General features: G+C 44.4%; 1 protein-coding gene and 1 long non-coding RNA gene across 5 annotated transcripts in view; both read right to left on the bottom strand.

Annotated features, from left to right (window-relative positions):
* Window positions 1-2,790, bottom strand: part of NT5M (5',3'-nucleotidase, mitochondrial) — a 33,510-nt gene extending 30,720 nt beyond the window's left edge. For 2 of the 4 annotated variants that reach the window (XM_023244726.2, XM_003996374.5), the window contains exon 1: window positions 2,336-2,771. In XM_023244726.2, the coding sequence (XP_023100494.1) occupies window positions 2,336-2,605 (270 nt within the window). In that variant the 5' untranslated portion in view covers window positions 2,606-2,771. Of the gene's footprint in view, window positions 1-2,335 lie in introns of all 4 variants that reach the window. The other 2 variants (XM_045044218.1, XM_045044219.1) reach the window with 1 other exon arrangement.
* A 13,949-nt stretch (window positions 2,791-16,739) lies between these two features.
* On the bottom strand, window positions 16,740-19,978 carry LOC109494221. Its single transcript, XR_002148904.3, has 3 exons — window positions 19,549-19,978; window positions 19,017-19,223; window positions 16,740-17,105 (listed from the first exon to the last, which is right to left on the bottom strand). It is a non-coding gene; the product is annotated as an uncharacterized LOC109494221 (long non-coding RNA).
* Between the last annotated feature and the right edge of the window lie 59 nt (window positions 19,979-20,037).

Below are 20,037 nucleotides of genomic sequence, written 5' to 3' on the forward strand. Positions count from 1 at the left end.
GCAGGAACCTGGACCCCATGTGTGTGGTGCAGCAAGGGTCTCTGCCAGGCCAGAGGCCACACGCTCCAGAACCACCGTGTCATACGGGCGGGGAGAACCCTGAGATCACACTGGCCATATTCTTGCAAACTGTGTGGGATTAAGCAAACGAGTAACTCTTGCTAATGTCTGTTCTCTCTTGTTTGAGCCTCACATCCCACAAGGGGCAAGAATTGCTATCCTTGGCTTACTGATAAGGAAACTGACGTTTACAGAGGATTTCTTTTTCAAGGCCACTTATGGGTGATACTGTCAGAACATGATTTACGGCTTCTGACTCACACAGAGGCAGCATAAGCTGGTGGAAAGTGCACTCGACAGAGGGGTAAGAGGTCCTGGCCCCTTACTGTGTGACCCCGGGCTAACCACCTCACCTCAGTAATCGGCGTCCCAGCCACCTCTCCCTCCTTCCATCACTAACTGGGCTCTGAAACCCTGGTCAAGGCACTTCCTGTCTCTGGGCTCAGTTCCTCAACTGTTCTGACCACGCGGGATTCCAAGTCAGTTAAAATGAGCACTGCCTTCCACCTCAGCCCCGGTGACCCCTCAGAGCACCGTGGAGACCGAAGGGGATACAGATAGAGCAGTGTTTTGTAAAGCAGATGTGCCTACATAATTAAGCTGGGTTGACTGATTGGTTGTCTTTAACTGTAGATGCTGGGCCAGCTCAGCCCAGGTGAGACCCGGGGATGTCCTGCTGTGAGCTGTGCTGGGGATAAAGGGCATGTGTTCATTTATTAAAATCCCATTTCCTGCAATGTTCCCAGAAGCAGAACTCAGCATGTCACTCCCAGAACATCCCTTCCTTCGTGTCCCAGGAGCTCTGTTCCTTTGCCTCGTCCTTAGAAAATGGTAATTCATCTCCTTAGTCCTGGGGCCTGCACACTTGTACAAAGGACTACAAAAACCACTGTCCTTTCCAGGATCGGGGACGGGCTTTATTTTATTGCCCTAATACACTTCTGGAAGGAAACAAGGTGCCCAGACTGTCAATACCATGCACCGTCTATAAACGAACACACACACAGAGCAGGGGGGTATGTTACTGAGGCCGCAAAAAAATTACTAGGGTATTCTCTCCACTTCGAAGTTGGTAATCAGCCATTAGAGCTGGGAGGAGTGAGCACACAGAACTCTGGGAAAGTCACCTTCTGAAGTGCATGGTGTGAAGAGGGACATGGTGCTTGATTTTCTTTTCAACCTGCCTCTCAACAAACCAATTATTGTCAAGTAACCTTTTCTAAGTCGAAAGAAAAGTTACTTGTTAGAGCAGGACAGAGAAGAGGACTTTGGGGTGGCGAAAGCTAAATGTGCTTGGGAGGCAGACGGACTTGGGTTCCAATCCTAGCTGAGCCCCTTACTGGCTGTATGACTTAGGGCAAGTTTCCTCGCCTGCATGATGGAGATATAATGTCTATCTCACATGGGAGATAATGCAGTCAACCTACGGATACAAAATAGGCTCTAATACCATCATCATCATCATCAAACTTCTGGTGACCTAGGTGACCCTAGGTGGCCAATCAAGGGATGCCAGAAAACATCCAGCCTCTTTAAGCGGGCAAGGCAAAATCCTGTTCCTTTCACCAAACAGTTTAAGCTCACAAACCAAGCCATCTGTCTATAAACGTGCCTGGATATTTCCCCTCCATCCATCGCGGACTCAGAGAGCAGAGCACATCAGGAGTCAGGGGGATGTGGCGGGCTCAGGTTCAGCAGGGCCGCCAGAGCAAGGGGATAAACCAAGGAGTTGATCCCACCCCATCTTGACCACTGACGCATTGTGTGATGTGCAGCGCTCCACTTCTCTGGACCTCAAATGCCACTGGGAACTAATGCATTCATGGAAAAGGGCAAAAAAAAGAATGGTAAAGACACTCATCAAATTCGCGAGGATGAAGAAGTGGGCACGTGACTGTGGCAGGGGTCAAAGAGGACTTTACCTGTAACATTTATTTCATTTAAAAAATTAAAAGACTCGTGGCCAAATGCACCAAAACTTAAAAAGTCTGCTGAAGACAGTATATTACGCTTCCTATTCTCCTGACTTTTGAGAGGACAGCCACCAGCTCCTGCGCGCAGGGCTGCGCCCTCGGTCCTCCCCAGGCCCCCCTTTCACACGAGGACTACCCCGAGGCTCGGGGCAATGACCCACCCAAGGTCACGCGGGCTCCCGGCCCAGGACCGGGAAGGAGGGCCTCAGTCCCGCCGGGCTGGGCTAGGGGCCCCGGAGCGGGAACGGCGGCCCCGCGGCGGCGCCGAGCGGGGCCGGGGCGGGGGGCGGGGAGGTGCTCACGCTCAGGCCGGGCTGCAGGCGGCCGTACTGCTCCGACAACCAGAAGCCGCGCCGGTCCTCCAGCGCGATGTAGGGCTGGTCGGGGAAGCGCGCGCGGAACTTCCTGAGGAAGCCGCCCTCGAAGTCGGCCAGCACGCCGTCCATGTCCACCAACACCCGCAGGGAGCGGCCGCCCGCCCGGCCCGCCGGCCCGCCCGACCCCCAGCGCCGCCCCGCGGGGAACGCCGCGCCGCGGGGCCGCCGCGCACACCAGCAGCCTAGCCGGATCATGGTCCCTGGCGGTCGCTCGCCGCGGGCGCCGGGGCCTGGGCCGCGCCACCCCGCCGGGCCGGACCCGGAGACATGACCGCGATGGGAGAAAGAAACCCCTGCCGGCTCGGGCGCGCGGGCAGCGCGGGGCGCAGGACGCGGGGCGCTGGGCGCGCGTGGCGCAGCGCGCAGGCTCTGGCCCCAGAGCGAGGCTGCGGCACGCGCCCCGGCGGAGGCGGAGCTCAGGGGGCGGGGCTTTGGGGACAGGCCACAGTCCCCTGCTCTCCACTCGCATCTTCTCCCGGGACCCCGGGCCTGGACTGCCTCCTCCCACAGCCGCAGCCTGACTGCAGGAGCAGTGCGCGCTGATGGAGCCAGGCTGTGTCACTGAGCATTCACTGTATGGGGCTGTGGACAAAACTGACCAGGTCCCTGCCATCCATCCTGGAATTTACCTCTTAGAAGGCAGACAGATGAAAAGCAAACAAACGTACAAAACGGGCAAAAAATTGTTCAGAGAGTGACAACAGTATGAAGGAACCAAAACAGGATGATGTGCCCCCGGAGAGCCTCCCTGCTTTACAGCGAATATCTGGGGAGAGGCTGATATAAGTAGGACAAACAAACACCTTGCAAACATTACAAAGCCTTCATAAAACTGATGATTTTCAAATATATCTGTAAGTATATATTATTTTGTACCCTGGTATAGGTGTTTTTTTTTTTAGCAAAAAAAAACACAAAAAAACAAAAAACAAAAACAAAAACAAACCAAAAAGCAGACGATGATGCAAAAAGCACCCGATGATGAAGAGGTGGGGAGACAGGCAGGGTGGTCAGGGAAGGCCTCTTGCAGGAGGTGATGCTGGAGCAGAGACATAAATGATGAGAATAGGGGATGCAAAAAACAGAAAGACCAAGCGGTCCAGAGAGAGAAAGCAGCAAGGTCAAAGTCCTGAAGCAGGGAAAGAGACTTCAGGGGGTAGAGAGGCCACTGAGACCACAAGCTTCATTCTTATATTTCCTTGGTACCATACTTGCTGAACATCTCCTATGTGCTTGGTGGTGGATATCAAGCAGTGAACAAAGTCCCCACCCTGATGGAACGGACATTTTTGGATCTTTCCGAAATTATGGTGAAGGAAGGGTAAGGTAGTCCACTCTGAGGCCAGAGAGGCAGAGCCACAAGGAAGCAGTGTGGAGCGGTTAAGAAAGTATTTGGGTGTGCTGTCCCACTGACCCACGCTCCAACCGGGCCACATAGTAGGTCCTCAGCACCTTGGCACAAGTGGTTACTCTCCTGACATCTCCCGGATTCAAGGGAAGAGACCAGGTCTGATTCGTCCCTGCATCCTGAATGAGTGAGTGAGTGAATGAATGTGATCCTGCAAGTAACCTTGTCTGGTTACTCCCTGACCCCCTTACTAAGACTCCCCACTGTGTTTCTCCACTTGGATATTCATTCTTTAATTATGTCACCATGTGTTGCTTCCTAATTTTATTATAAAAGTTTTCACCCAGAGGAGTTGAGAGACTTGTATCATGAAGATACATATGCCCACCACCTGGATTCCACAGTTAACAGTTTGCTGTATTTGCTTTACCATACGTCAGTGCGCCTCCCCATCCATCAGCCCATTTTATTCTTGGATGCATTTCAAAGTAAGCTGCAGACAGCAGCATACCCCACCCCTAAACACATCAGCCTAGGTAGCTTTAAGGGAGTTCAATATATTTAAAGGTAAATTTTACAAATGAAATGCACAAATCTTAACTTTATCATTCCATGAGATTTGACAAGTCATCCCTAGGAATTCATCCCTAGGAAGATATGGAACAATGCTATCCGGATACAGTAGCCACTGGCCATGTGTGGTTGTTGAGTAATCAAAATGTGCCTATTGCACCTGTGGAGCCAAAGTTTCCATTTTATTTAACTTTGAATAATTTAATTTAAATAATCCACATGGAGGAGCCTGGGTGGCTCAGTTGGTTAAGCGTCCAACTCTTGATTTGGGCTCAGGTCATGATCTCACAGTTCGTGGGTTCGAGCCTCATGTCGGGCTCTATGCTAATGGCGTTGAGCCTGCTTGGGATACTCCCTGTCTCTCTCTCTCTCTCTCTCTCAAAATAAATAAACATTAAAAAAATTAAAAATAAAAACAATAATGATCCACATGGCTGGTGGCCTGCATGTCAAACAATGCAGCTCTAGAACATTTCATCTTCCCAGAAAGTTCCTTCCTGCTCCTCCTCCATCAAACCCATCTCCCACTGTTCTCATTTTTTTTTCACCATAGATGAGTTTTGCCTGTTCTAGAACTATAAATGGAATCATATGTTATATATTTGTTTTGTGACTTCTTTCACTTAGCATGTTTTTGAATCATTTGTGTTGTTCACGTTGTATCAGAAGATTCTTTTATTGCTGAATTCTATTTAATTGCAGGAATACATGTCATTTTGTCCATTTTCCCATTGATGGGCATTGAACTATTTCTAGTTTGGGGCTATTATGAGTAGAGCATCTATGGACTCATACAAGTCTTGGTGTGGATTTTCTTCTCTCTTGAGTAAATACCTAAAGCGGGATCATTGAGTCCCAGGAAAGGTGTGTGTTTAGTTTTATAAGAAACTTCCAGATATTTTGCGAACTGATTGAGCCATTTTACACACCCATAAGCAATGTATGCGAGTTCTGTTTGTTCCACATACTCACCAACATTTGATGTTGTCAGTCTTTTTAGCCATTCTGGTGGGTTATCTCACTGTATTTTATTTCTCATACAACACCATGTTTTGCTTCCTTTTTCTAAAATGATTTGCTTTATGGGGCACCTGGGTGGCTCAGTCAGTTAAATATCCAACTTTGGCTCAGGTCATGATCTCGCGGTTCATGGGTTCGAGCCCCACATCGGGCTCTGTGCTGACAGCTCAGTGCCTGGAGTCTGCTTTGGATTTTGTGTCTCTCTTTTTATGCCCCTCCCCCACCTCTCTCTCAAAAATAAATAAAAACATTAAACTTTTTTTAATAAAATGATTTGCTTTGGGGCACCTGGGTGGCTCAGTGGGTTGAGCGTCCGACTTCGGCCCAGGTCATGATCTCACGGTTTGTGAGTTCGAGACCTAAGTCGGGCTCTGTGCTGACAGCTCAGAGCCTGGAGCCTGCTTCAGATTCTGTGTCTCCCTCTCTCTCTGCCCGTAACCCACTTGCATTCTGTCTCTCTCAAAAATAAATAAACATTAAAAAATTTTTTTAATGATTTGCTTTATTGTTTACTTGTCGGTTTTTATTTTTTGTCTTCCCCTTTTGGAATGTATGTTGCATAAGGGTAAAACCTTGTCTGGTTTGTTTAGTTTTATGTCCCGAGTGCCTAGAACAGGGCCTGACACATAGTATGTATTCAATAAATTCACTTGTGCATGCATTCAGCAAACAGTTTTTATGGGCCTTGAACAGAGTAGATATCACTAATCCCATTTGATAGGTGAACAAACTGAGACTAAGTGACAAGAGACATAGCCATGTTCAGCATAGCTAATAATAGCTGGCAATCAGAGCTAACAGATACAGATGCCTCCTATGTGTCAGGCACCATCTAGGCTCTTTCTGTGAATTGTCTCACTTAACCCACAAAGTTGCTATGAAGAAAACTAATATTAACCCATTTTAAAGGATAAAAATACTGAAGCACTGAGACATTAATAACTTACCCCTTGATGTGGTCATTTTAAATAAATGATTTTGATACATGTCCTTTCAAAAGATGGAGCTGAATTCCTGTGCCCTGGGATACGGCTGGATTTACTTATTCACTTCTGACCAATAACATGGTAGAAGAATAGGTCATTAAAAGGCATTGTGGCTTCTCTCTCTTTCTCTCTCTCTCTCATTACTCTCCCTGCCATGTCTATGGACACTCACGCAGCCCCATGGAGAGGTCCCCATGTTAGGGAACTCAGGCCTTCTGCCAATACCCAGAGAGGAACTGAGACCACCTGACGTTAAGTAGTCATGTGAGTGAGCCACCTCAGAAACAGACCCTTCCACCCCAGTCAAGCTTTCGGATGATGTATCTTCAACTGATACCTTGACTACAATCTCACGAGAGACCTTGGCTCAGAACCACCCACCTCAGCTGGTCTCAGATTTGTAACTCAGAAACCGTGAGATGGTAAATGTGATTTCAAGCCTCCGAGTTTCGGGGTAATTTTACACATCAATAGGTCACTAATACACTAGGTCACTAGTAAGTGTTAGAATTGGGATTCAAATCAGTCGGATTCCAAGCGCCACCAAGACCACAATGACATCGATCTTTCACCGAGTGTCTCTCAGGGGCCAAGCTCTGTGAAATGGTCTCCATGCATTAGTGGCTTTGATCGGAACCCGGTACCTGATCTTTGCACTGTAGCGCAGTGACTGGGGACGCAAGTTCTGGAGTTCGACCGCCTCCATTTTAATCCTGACTCTGGCACTTACCAGCTATGACACTTTGACATGTCTTTAAACACCACTCATTAAATTTCCTCATTTGCAAAACAGGAATAATAATAGCACCTGCCTCGTAGGGTTCTTGTGGAATGACACGACTTTTTGCACTTCAAGCTTTCAGAACTGAGTCATACACATAGTAAGCACTCAATGCGTATCGGTTGTATTACCTCACACGTTGTTTTCTTTGTCAGTCATGGTGACCTACACACAGCGTGCAAGCACTTAATCGTGTTGTATCTTCACAATGACCCCACAGGTGGGTATCTTCATTTCACAGGGTAGAAATAGCCTCAGGGAGGTAGAGTAACTCTTCCCAGGTCACACAGCGGGCCTGTAAATCAAGTCCATATGACTTCAAACCAATCCTTTTCATCATATGACCCTCCGACCTCTGCATTAATCTAGGTGTTCTGCTAACCGGGTTAGGGCGGACAGAGAACTCACATTTACTGCGGGCTTACTGTGTGCCAGGCACTGCGCCAAAGGCTTTCCATATGTTCTTTCATTCACCCACGGGCCATAGCAGTGATTCACTACATGTTTCCCCAGGTTCCTTCCTATGCTTGGCACGTGAGAGGCACGCAAAGAGTTCTTGGTGAATTGAAAATAGCCTGCAGTGTGCCAAGTTGATTTTTATGATAAAAAGGATTATTTTGCCCTATTGGTGGAGGACCCCGCCTGCCAAAAGCATTGTCTTTGCATAAAATAGATAGGATCTCCTCCCACCCCACCGCTTGGACCTGTGTCTTCTTCCACTGTCCAGGCTAGTGTTTGCTGGTGATTCCTCCCAGGCAACATGATGGCCGCAAGAAGAAGGCTTCATAACTCCACGGTGGGAGGCGGGCAGAAGCTTGGATCTGCGTGCTGTTCTTTCTGTCTCTACAGCATAGCTGTTTGTACCAATCCCCTCCCCCCCGGCCCCCCGTGCTGGTCCACACTGAGATGCCTGTGGTCCTGGCCTGTTGCCTCTTCACAGAGTCCTTGAACTGCAGCCTCTGTGTTCTGACCGTCTCCTTGCAGCCCTGGGTACACGTGAGCCACAGCAGAGCCCGTGCAGGACGCTACCTCAGGTCCACTGGGTGCTGGACACCTCCCTCAGATATTGCAGGCCTGCCAGTGAAGAGCCGTGCTGATCTGGCACCAAGTTAACACGATCCTTCTCCAAGAGGGCTTGCCCCCTTCCCCGTTGATGCCAGGGAAGCTCTGGGAACGCTGTGGTTTCTAACTGACCTGCCCTTTGAGGCTTTCGACTCAAGAGTGAGAAGAAGCCAGGGTCAGCATCTGACTGCTTCCCTGTCTAATTTTCCTCTCAAGCTCCCGGTTCCAGAAGCCTTTCCCATTTCTTCCTAGGTGTCTAGAAAGTCCCTTTGGATAGAGTGCTCCCCACGGCAAAGAACACCATGCATTTCCTTTGCTATACGGAGGGAATTTTTACAATTTAGAAAAATTTTTTTTTAATGTTTATTTATTTTTGAGAGAGACAGAGACAGAATGTGAGTGGGTTAGGGGCAGAGAGAGGGGGGAGACACAGAATCCGAAGCAGGCTCCAGGCTCCCAGCCGTCAGCACAGAGCCTGACGCAGGGCTGGAACTCATGAGCTGTGAGATCATGACCTGAGCCGAAGTCAGATGCTCAACCGACTGAGCCACCCAGGCGCCCCTAGAATTTAGAAATCTTAACCAAAAAGCTGACTTTGAATCAAATGGCCTTTGTATTCTAGCTGCTGCTATTTCCCCTTCCCTTTCTGGGGCTGCATAAACCTCATGGCTTAAGCTTATACAGCAAAAGGGGTAAAGAGAAAGAAGCCAGCTAACTCATAAGGGGAAGGTACGTCAGGATGTTTTTCAGATATGCTCTGCCCAAGAAAAAAAAGAAAAGACTTCACCAAAATTTAAAACTTTTTATGCTCCAAAGGGGCCTACCAAGAAAGTAAAAACATAACCCACAGAATGAGAGGAAATGTTTGCGAATCGTATATCTGGAACAGGACTTTTACTCAGAGTATGGAAAGAACTCTTACAACTCCACAGTGAAAAGACAAATAACTCAACATAAAACGAGCAACGGGTACGAATAGACATTTCTTCAAAGAAGACACGGCCAAGAAGCACAGAGAAGACTCTCCACATCATTGCTCATTAAGGAAATGCTAATCCAAACCACAGTGAGATACCGCTATATACTTAATAGTGGCTAAAATTGAAAAGACTGAAAATTCTGGGGCGCCTGCGTGGCGCAGTCGGTTAAGCGTCCGACTTCAGCCAGGTCACGATCTCGCGGTCCCGGAGTTCGAGCCCCGCGTCGGGCTCTGGGCTGATGGCTCAGAGCCTGGAGCCTGTTTCCGATTCTGTGTCTCCCTCTCTCTCTGCCCCTCCCCCGTTCATGCTCTGTCTCTCTCTGTCCCAAAAATAAATAAACGTTGAAAAAAAAAATTAAAAAAAAAAAAAAAAAAGAACGTAAAGTAACAAGAAATCTCACGCATTACTGGTAGGCTTGTAAAATGTGCCACAACTTTAGAAAATAGTTTGGCCGTGGTCTCTAAAAGTTAAACTTAGAGTTACCATATGACCCAGAAATTCCACTCTTGGATATAAATCCAAGAACATTGAAAGACTATATCCACACCAAAACTTACACATGAATATTCATAATGGCATTACTCATAATAACCAAAAGGTGGTAATAACCCAATTGCCTATCAACTGATAAACAGATAAACAAAATGTGGTATTATCCATGCAATGGAATAGTATTCAGCCTTGAAAAGGAAGGAAATTGTGACATGCTACACCATGGATGAGCCCTGAAGACATCATGCTAAGTAAAAGAAGCCAGACATAAAAGGTCACATACTGCATAATTTCATTTATCTGCAATTTCCATATTAGGCAAATTCATAGAGATGGAGAGTAGATTAATGGTTGCCAGGGAATGGGAAGAGGTAAGAGGGAATGGGGAGTGACTGCTAATAGGAAAGTGACTTCTTTTTGGAGTGAAGAAAATATTCTGGAATTAAGTAGTGGTGATGGTTGCACAACTTCGTGGTATATGAAAAACAGCTGAATTATAAGTAAATTGTAAAAGGGTGAAAGATTATGGCATGTGAGTTATATGTCAAAAACTGAACAGAAAGGGGCGCCTGGGTGGCTCAGTCGGTTGAGCATCTGACTTTGGTTCAGGTCATGATCTCACGGTTTGTGTCCCATGTCGGGCTCTGTGCTGACAGCTCAGAGCCTGGATCCTGCTTCAGATTCTGTCTCCGTCTCTCTCCCCCTCCCCTGCACGTGCTCTCTCTCTCTAATATATTAAAAAAAAAAAAAAAAAAAAACAGAAAAAACTGAAAAGAAAAAATATACTATGCCTCGAGTATGTATGTTTCATAGTTTCCTTAGATATGAAGCAGATAGAAGATACCATGACATTTATAGTCCAGTCAGTTCTTATGTAAAAATTAAAGGCTCAAATAAATAATGTTTATTTATTTCTGAGAGAGAGAGAGCGAGCGAGCATGAGCCAGGGAGGGGCACAGACAAAGAGGGAGACACAGAATCCAAAGTAGGCTCCAGGCTCTGAGCTGTCAGCACAGAGCCCGATGCAGAGCTCAAACGCGGGAACCGTGAGATCATGACCTGAGCTGAAGTCGGATACTTAACCGACTGAGCCATCCAGGTGCCTCAAAGCCTCAAAGATTTTAAACACTAAGACATTTGAGTGTTGATTAGCTGTTTTGTTTTAGGATTTTAGAAGACATTTTTGTCTTTTTTCTCATCCTGGGGGAAAGAATTCATTTTTTCACCATTAAGAATCATGTTAGCTGTGAGCTTTCTGTAGATCCCCCCCTCCCCGTTTTTAAATCCAATTAAGGAGTGCCTTTCTATGCCTAGTTTGCTGAGAGTTTTTTAAAATCATGAATGGATGTTGCATATTGACAAATGCTTTTTCTGCATGCAGCAGTTTATATGATCATACAGTTTTCTCTTCTTCAGGCTGTTGTTGGCTGGATTACAATGATTTTCAAACAATGAACATCTCATACATTCCTGAGAAAAACCCTAACTAGTCATGGTATGACCTTTTTTTTTTTTTTTTTTTTTTTTTTTTTTTTTTTTTAATCTATTGCTGAATTCAATTTGCTTATATTCTGTTGGGGGTTTATATGCTTATGTTCATGAAGGATATTAGTCTGTAGTTTTTGTGGAAGTTTAAATTGTTGTTTAAAAATTTCTTCTTTTGGGGCGCCTGGGTGGCGCAGTCGGTTAAGCGTCCGACTTCAGCCAGGTTACGATCTCGCGGTCCGTGAGTTCGAGCCCCGCGTCGGGCTCTGGGCTGATGGCTCGGAACCTGGAGCCTGTTTCCGATTCTGTGTCTCCCTCTCTCTCCGCCCCTCCCCCGTGCATGCTCTGTCTCTCTCTGTCCCCAAAATAAATAAACGTTGAAAAAAAAAAAGAATTTCTTCTTTTAAAATATAATGTGTAATGCTATACTATTTTCTCTAAGCACTGCTTTAGTTTCATCTCACAGAGTTTGATACATTGTACTTTAATTTTCATTCAGTTCTAATTTTTTTCTAATTTCCCTTGAGACCTCTACCTCAGCCCATAAACTGTTTAGAAGTGTGTTCTTTAATATCCGAATATTTAGAAAATTTTCAGTTATCTTTTTGCTTTTTGATTTCTTCTTTAATTCCATTATTTAGAGAACATGCCTTGTATGATTCCAATTCTTTTAAATTTGTTAAGGCCTGTTTTATGACCCACTACATGGTATATCTTGGTGAATGTTCCACATGCACTTGAAAAGAATGTGTATTGTGCTGTTGTCGGGTGAAGGTTATATTAAATGTCAATTAGATACAGTCAGTTGATGGTGTTGTTTGGTTTTTCTATTTGATTGCTAATTTGTTGTCTACTTATTCTATCAATTACTTACAGGGCAATGTTAAATTCTCCAATTGTAATTATGGATTTGTCCATTTCAGGGTTTTGTTTTCTTTTAATGTTTATTTATTTTTGAGAGAGAAAAGAGACAGAGAGCAGGGAAGGGACAGAGAGGGAGGAAGACACAGAATCTGAAGCAGGCTCCGGGCTCTGAGCTGTCAGCGCAGAGCCCGACGCGGGGCTCAAACCCACCAACTGTGAGATCACGACCTGAGCTGAAATCTGGTGCATAACTGACTGAGCCATCTAGGCACCCGAATTTCAGGGTTTTTAAAGTCAATTTTTGGTTTATACATTTTGTGGTTCTGTTAGGTTTATATATATTTAAGATTGTTTTCCTCTTGGTGAATTGACTTTTTCAGCATTATTTTTATCTCTGTTAATTTTTCGTGTAGGATTTATCACTACAGAATCTGCAAACACTATAAGGATAGGAGAATACTATGAACAACTGTCTGTACATAATCTCACTATGTTTGATATTAATACAACCACCTCCAACTTTCTTTTCACTATGTTTTCAAAGCATCTCTTCCCATCCTTTTATTTTTTATCTTTGCACTAATTTGAGCTGAGTTTCTTATAGATAACATACACTTGGATCTATTTTTTGATACATTCTGACAATCTCAATTCTCTTATTAGTGTGTTTAAACCATTTATATTTAATGTAATTGTGCATATTGGATTTAGGCCTACTATTTCATTATGGTTTCTCTTTGTTTCCTCTGTTTTTGATTTCCTGCCTTCTTTTGAATTATTTGAAATTTTCAGTATTTTTAACGTATCGATTGAGTTTTACTTTTTAGTAGTTACAATACATACTTAACTTTTCATATACTACTAGTAATAAATATTTTACCACTTCGAGTAGAATATAGAAACCTTACCACTATAAGGTCCATTTACACTCCTGTTTTCTGTTGTAGTTGTCACATTTACATCTACAAACACTGGAAATTCCATCAAACCATATTACATATTTTTTTCATCATGCTAAATGTACTCTTTAATCCCCATCACCTATTTCACCCATTCCCTCCCACCGCCCCACCGCCCCATGACCATCAGTTTGTTCTCTATAGTTAAGAGTCTCTTTCTTGGTTTGTCTTTTTTTCCCCTCTGCTCATTTGTTTTGTTTCTTAAATTCCACATATGAGTGAGGTGACATGGAATTTGTATTTCTCTGACTGACTTACTTTGCTTAGCATTATACTCTCTAGTTCTAGCTGTTGCAAATGGCAACATTTCATTATTTTTATGGCTGAGTAATATTCCATTATATATATACCACTTCTTCTTTATCCATTCATCTATTGGTGGATACTTGGGCTGCTTCCATAGTTGGCTATTGTAAATAATGCTGTCATAAGCATAGGGGCGCAGGTATCCCTTTGAATTAGTGTTTTTGTATGGGGGGGGAGGGTGTTGTACCCAGCAGTACAATTACTGGATCATAGGGTAGTTCTAGTTTTTATTTTTTGAGGAACACTCGTACTGTTTCCCACAATGGCTGCACCAGTTTGCATTCCCACCAACAGAGCAAGAGGGTTCCTTTTTCTCCACATTCTTGCCAACACTTGTTTCTTTTTGACATTCTGACAGGGGTGAGGTGATAGCTCATTGGAGTTTTGATTTGCATTTCCCTGATAATGAGTGATAATGAGCATCTTTTCATGTGTCTGTTGGTCATCTCGATGTCTTCTTTGGAGAAATGTCTGTTTGTGTCTTCTGTCCATTTTTTAATTGGATTATTTGTTTTTTGCGTGTTGGGTTGTATAAGTTCTTTGTATATTTTGGATACTAACCCTTTATTAGACACGCCATTGGCAAATATCTTCTCCCATTCAGTAGGTTGTCTTTTATTTTTGTTGTTTCCTTCACTGTGCAGAGACTTCTTTATTTTGACGTAGTTCCAATGGTTTCTTTTTGCTTCTGTTTCCCTTGCCTCAGGAGACATATCTTAAAAGAAGTTGCTGAGGTTGATGTGAAAGAAGTCACTGCCTATGTTCTTTTCTATGATTTTTGTGGTGTCAGGTCTCACATTTAGGTCTTTGATCCATTTTTAACCTATTTTTGTGTATGGTGAAAGAAAGTGGTGCAGTTTCATTCTCTGGCATGTAAATGTCCATTTTTCCCAACAGCATTTGTTGAAGAGACTTTTTTCCACTGTATATTCATTCTTCCTTTGTCAAAGACTGATTGACCGTATAGTTGTGGGTTCAGTTCTTGATTTTCTATTCTATCCCATTGATATTTGTGTCTGTTTTTATGCCAGAACCATACTGCCTTAATCACTACCACTTTGAAATATAACTTGAAGTCTGGAATTGTGATACCTCCAGTTTTGTTTTGTTGTTTTTTTTTTTCAAGATTGTTTTGGCTATTCAAAGACCATAGTATAAATTTGGCTTTCAAGCATTACTAACTGGACTGAAAAAAAAGAATGGGATGCAGCCTAGAGTGGAAATAGGCTGTGGTGTGGGCATGAGGAATTGAATTAGAGGTATCAAAAATACCTTTTGGAACTTTAAAAGTAGAAGCAGAAGGAAAGGACAGTAGATCCTTCAGATACAGCTAGGAAAGCTCCACCTTGACTACCTTTCTAGCTCCGTACAAGGCACAGCTTGTTTGGAGGAGGTTGTGCTATTAACATATAAAGGCCACTGATACCTGCTTTGTAGCATTTCTACAAAGTTGCCATGTACTGCATGAAAAGAAGCCTGGACTGGGATTCTAGCAATGGAGGTCATATTCCTATAACTGCCACTAGTGTGCTGTGTGACCTCGGGCAAGTTACAGCTCCTCTCTGGCCTTCATCGACTCATCAGTAATAGGAAGGGGTTGACAAAATAGTCTCAGACAAGTCGTTCTCGATTCTGTCCATCTTCTAAACAACCAACCAAACAAGCCAATTCTGCATGTGGCTGTGGGTAGAAACTTGGACCTGCTAAAGTGGTCAAAGAAAGGTGGTGAATCTGGGAATATAAAGTGCGTTGGAGCAGAGTGCAAGGAAGTAGGGCATGTTTTTCTCTGGGTTCTTTCTTCTCACCCGCTCACCCCACGTTGCTGTATACTCTGGCAGTGATGTGGAGGGCTGCTACTGCCCCACTGACTGAAACTGAAGGCCTTTTCCGCCCCCCACATTTCACACTTGCACAATGTATACGGTGAATGGAAGTTCAGACTCTGGAGTCAGATATAGATTTAAATCCTAGTTCTGCCAGTAACCAACTATGTATCTTTGGCCAAGCACCTAAATCTCTCTGAGCATCAGTTTCCTCTTCTGAACAATGAAGAACAAAAGTTGTATTGAGGTGCCTGGGTGGCTCAGTTGGCTCAGGTCATGATCTCCCGGTTCACAAGTTCCAGCTCTGTGTTCGAGCCCATGTCAGGCTCTGTGCTGACACCTCAGAGCCTGGAGCCTGCTTCAGATTCTGCGTCTCCCTCTCTCTCTCTGCCTGTCCTCTGCTCATGCACATGTTCTCTCTCTCTCTCTCTCTCTCTCTCTCTCTCTCTCTCTCTTTCTCTCTCAAATAAATAAGCATTAATTTTTTTTTAAAAGAATAGAAGTTGTATCAAATGAGGATAGTCTACCTTAAGCTGCAGCAGTAATCAACCCCAAATTCCAGCTGCTTAACAAAAGTTTTCTTCTCACTCATTATGGTAGGCAGCCTCCAAAATGGCTCCCAGGAAGCCCTGCCTCCTGGGAGTCATACTTGTGAAAAATCCCTGCTCATGGGTGTGGGCTGCACCTAGATTACAAAAAAAGGCTAGGACTTCAGTATTGCATCTTGTCCCATCCCTCTCGGAATCCACTTGCCATGTTATGAGTGGCCTTATGGAGAGGACCAAATGGCAAAGAACTGAGAGAGATCTCCAGCCAACCATCAGCAAGCAACTGAGGTCCTAAAGCTGTGAGTACCTGAATCCTTCTAATAACCATGCAAATGAGCTTGGAAGCCAACTGTCTCCCCATCAAGCCTTCAGATGAGATCACAGCCCTGGACAATACCTTGATTGTGGTCTTATGAGAGTCTTAAGGCAGAGGTACCCACGTAAGCTGTGACAGAATTCCTGATCCACAGAAATTGTGAGATAATAAGTGTTTCTAAAACACTAAATGCCAATCCTCTAGATTTTGAGGTCATTTTTACAGAACTCCATGTCCAAAGCGGTCTGAGGAATGCTTGACCCACCCTAGTCAGGGACCCACGCTGATGGAGCTTCCATCTCAACACCTGCATCCATGGGCATCCTGACAGAGGAGGAACCGCACACTGGCACTTAAGACCCCTACCCCAAGAGTGACACGTGCCACTTCTACTTGTGTTTCATTGACCAATGAAGTCACATAGTCACAGTCACACTTAACTTCAAAGGAGGGTGGAAGAAAAATAAATGGAATATTTGTAAATAGCCCCTATGCCTCACACAATAAAATCTGCCTCCAAGGAGTTTTTGGGAGGACCATTAAAGTGCTGTATCAGGATGCCTGTAGCTACAAGTAAGAGAAAACACCATGGGAACTTAAACAATAAAAGTTTGGGGGTGCCTGGGTGGCTTAGTTAAGCATCTGACTGTTGATTTTGGCTGAGGTCATGATCTCATGGTTCGCGAGATCGAGCCCCACGTCAGGCTCTGTGCTGACAGTGCAAAGCCTACTTGGGATTCTCTCTCTCCCTCTCTCAATAATTAAATAAACTTTCAACAGTAAAACTGTAAACAATCAAGGCAAATTTTTGGCTCATACTTTTTGGCGAAAGGTCTAGAGGAAGGATTACTGCAGGTAAAAATGGATCCGGTGACTCAAAGATGCACAGGGCTGGTTTCTGTACCTCTCTTCTCCGTATTTGGAGATATTGGCTTCATTCTAAACCTTGCTCCCCTTGGGGCTCCGAGGTGGTTGCCGGAAGCTGTGGGTTTCCTTGCTCAATCCAGCAGGGAAGAGTGGTCACAGAAGTCCCGAGCTTTCCTCTGATTGGATCATCCTAGTCATATGCTCAGGGTGGCTTGAGGGGACTGGTGATGGCATGTGAGGATGGTTTCCCCGGGTCGCTTTGCTCAGATCTCCAAGTCGGGTTCCCTGGAACCACATGAATCTCCAAATAGAAATGGAATGTGTGGATAGTGCCTGACACTGTTTTTTTCTCAGTATTATCTACTATTCCTTTCCTTTTTTTTTTTTTTTTAACTATTCCCTTCTTTTGAGTCACTTTACTTGGTAAAGCTATTTCACTGACGAATTTGCAAATATCTAGTGGATCTGAAAATGCTTTACAAATTGAAAAAGCTGGACAAACCTAAGCGATTGTTATTATTGTTACAGACAAGTAGTACTCATGAGAGACACCAGGATCCTTCTCATTCACCATATTTTAGCCACCCTGGCATTTTTTCCCCGCCCAGAAACACACCAAGCTTGTTTGGGCCTTAAGATCTTTGTATACTGTGTCTGCTCCTCTTTCTCTGGAATTTATTCCCCTGGATCTTTTTTTTTTTTTTAATGTTTATTTATTTTTGAGAGAGACAGAGACAGAATGCAAGTGGGTTGGAGGCAGAGAGAGAGGGAGACACAGAATCCGAAGGAGGCTCCAGGCTCTGAGCTGTCAGCACAGAGCCCGACACGGGGCTTGAATTCACAGACTGAGAGACCATCACCTGAGCCAAAGTCAGAAGCTCAACCAACTGAGCCACCCAGGCGCCCCTCCCCTGGATCTTTTTTAACCGCTCTTCTCATCCTTCAGACCTCAGAAACATTTCCTGACCTTCCTGCACCCAATCACCACGTGACTTCTTCAGACCCTATATTAACTATATGAAGTTATTTTGTGCATTTGCTTGCTTACTGTCTTACTCCCCAAGCCAGAACTTCATGCAGGCAAGGACCTTCTGTCTTGTTCACAGACACAGGGCTTGACACATATTAGATACAAAGTAGATGTGTGTTCAAAGAATGAAAGAACAAATGATTAAGTGTAGCATCTCCACCCACTGGTGTGTGTTTCTTTATTGTAAAATGTGTCTCAAGTAATTGACGGATTTTACAAATGACTAGCCTTAAAAAAGATGTAAATTAGAATATACTCAAGGTTATCCTTATAACCCCAATCTCTTTCAGTCAGTTCCTTCTGGAGAGGAAGACAGAAAGGTAGAATGAGTCTTAGTTGTTTTGAAATGAGTGTAATTTGTATCCTGGCTCCTCTCTGCCAATTTAGTGTGCATCAGAATTACCTGTTTATCTCAGATTACAGGTAACCACCCACCCTCAGAGTTCCTGATGCAGTGAATCCAGAGTGTGGGTTCAAGAATTTGCATTTCTAAGAAGTTCCCAGATAATGCTGATGCTACTGGTTGGAGAACCACATTTGGGGAGCGGCTGGCACAATCCAAATAGGCAACAAATTTTAAAGTAGGATTAGCAGCTGTGGCTGTTTGGAATTACTATAGTGTTCTACTCCACAATGTTTTTCAGCTTTCATTCAAATCCATGTATATCCGTAGAAGTGTGTCCCCTAAGTCAAAATATCTGTCTTATGTGTTGCCAAAGATCAAAGATTCAGGGTCAAATGCTGCCATAGAACGTTCAGGGGCATTTCCATCTTAGAGTACAAGTGTTAAAGTCATTCATCTAAGCATATCCCAAATTCACCAATCTATTTCAATCTACTTTTTCAACATACAATTATTATTATTATTTCTTGTTGACTACTATAATATCTTCCTAAATGGCTCTTTAAAGTCATCCATGACAACATTTTCTAAGTGCAAACCCAATGATGCTACTTACATAAAACTCTCAGCAGTTTCCCCATCTTCTCAAGGAAAAGTCTAGTATCTTTAACACAGCTGACTTGATGTGGTCCCTGCCTACCTCGCGGCCCCATCTCACACCACTGCTCTCCAACCATCCTGATCTACTTTCAATTCCTCAATCTCAGATAGCAAACTCCCTCCCACCAGGGCTGTTCTCTCAGGAAAATTCCTTCCCCCTTACCTTACTAACTCCTACTCTTTCTTCAGAGCTCAGCTTATGTCATTTCTTCAAGAAAGTCTTTCCAATTGTTCCCAGGTGAGGTCAGTTTCCTCTGTTGCATGATCCTACAGAACTTTGTTCCATTCCTTCAGAGCACAACTGCTTTTTTCGGGGTCTTTATCTGTTCATTATCTTCAGGGAAGAAGGAGCGTGACTGTTTTTACACACCTAGCAGAGCACATTGTAAATGCTCGATAAATATGTTGGATGAAATTCAAAATGTACACTAATTTGCTCAGTCCCCACTGATCCCCACCAGATCCCCACCAGATCCCGTGGTAAGCCCTTAGAAGATACAGAAATAAGTAAGAAAGATGCTTCAATTTAAGGGACTCCAGGCCAGTTAAGATCAATGGGTATGATATGGGCTTTGGAGACAATTTTCTGCGACAGAGTGGAAGTGGCTATATGAGAGGAACAACGTGCTTTGGGAGTCGACTGGAAGTAGGACAGATCAATTTCAAATGGGGAAATCAATTCATTCAACATATACCTGAATCAAAATGCAGTCCTCACTATGTGCTGTGCACTGTTCTGTTTTAGTGATTGAGGTTATTGTAAGAATCTTACAGATGGGTAATACAAGGCAGGGGACGGCCAAGTAAACTTGTCCAAATTCACGCAGCTACTAAGTAGTAAGAAAGGGATCTGAATCCAGCCATCCTGCCTGGCTCGTCTTCATTACAGAAAAAGCCTCGTGGAAGAGGTGGCAATTAATCCAGGCGCGAAGGATTTGGCTAGGTGGAAAACGGGACGGTCATTCCAAGCAAACTCCGGGAAATATGCGCCTAATTATGAGTTAAGCGTCTTCCTTCGCTCACAGGCCCACTAAACAGCAGGAGGAATTTCACAAGGGAACGGGATAATAAGCGAAGGAAAAGAAAGCCAACTTCCGGCTACGGTGAGTAGCGGAGCTGTTTCCATGGAAACAGTAACCGGCCCCCAGGTAGGTGAGATCTCGCGGTGCTTGAGCCGGCGGAAG

The sequence above is a fragment of the Felis catus genome, chromosome E1 (genome assembly GCF_018350175.1).
Source record: "Felis catus isolate Fca126 chromosome E1, F.catus_Fca126_mat1.0, whole genome shotgun sequence".
In the NCBI taxonomy this organism is placed as follows: Eukaryota; Metazoa; Chordata; class Mammalia; order Carnivora; family Felidae; genus Felis; species Felis catus.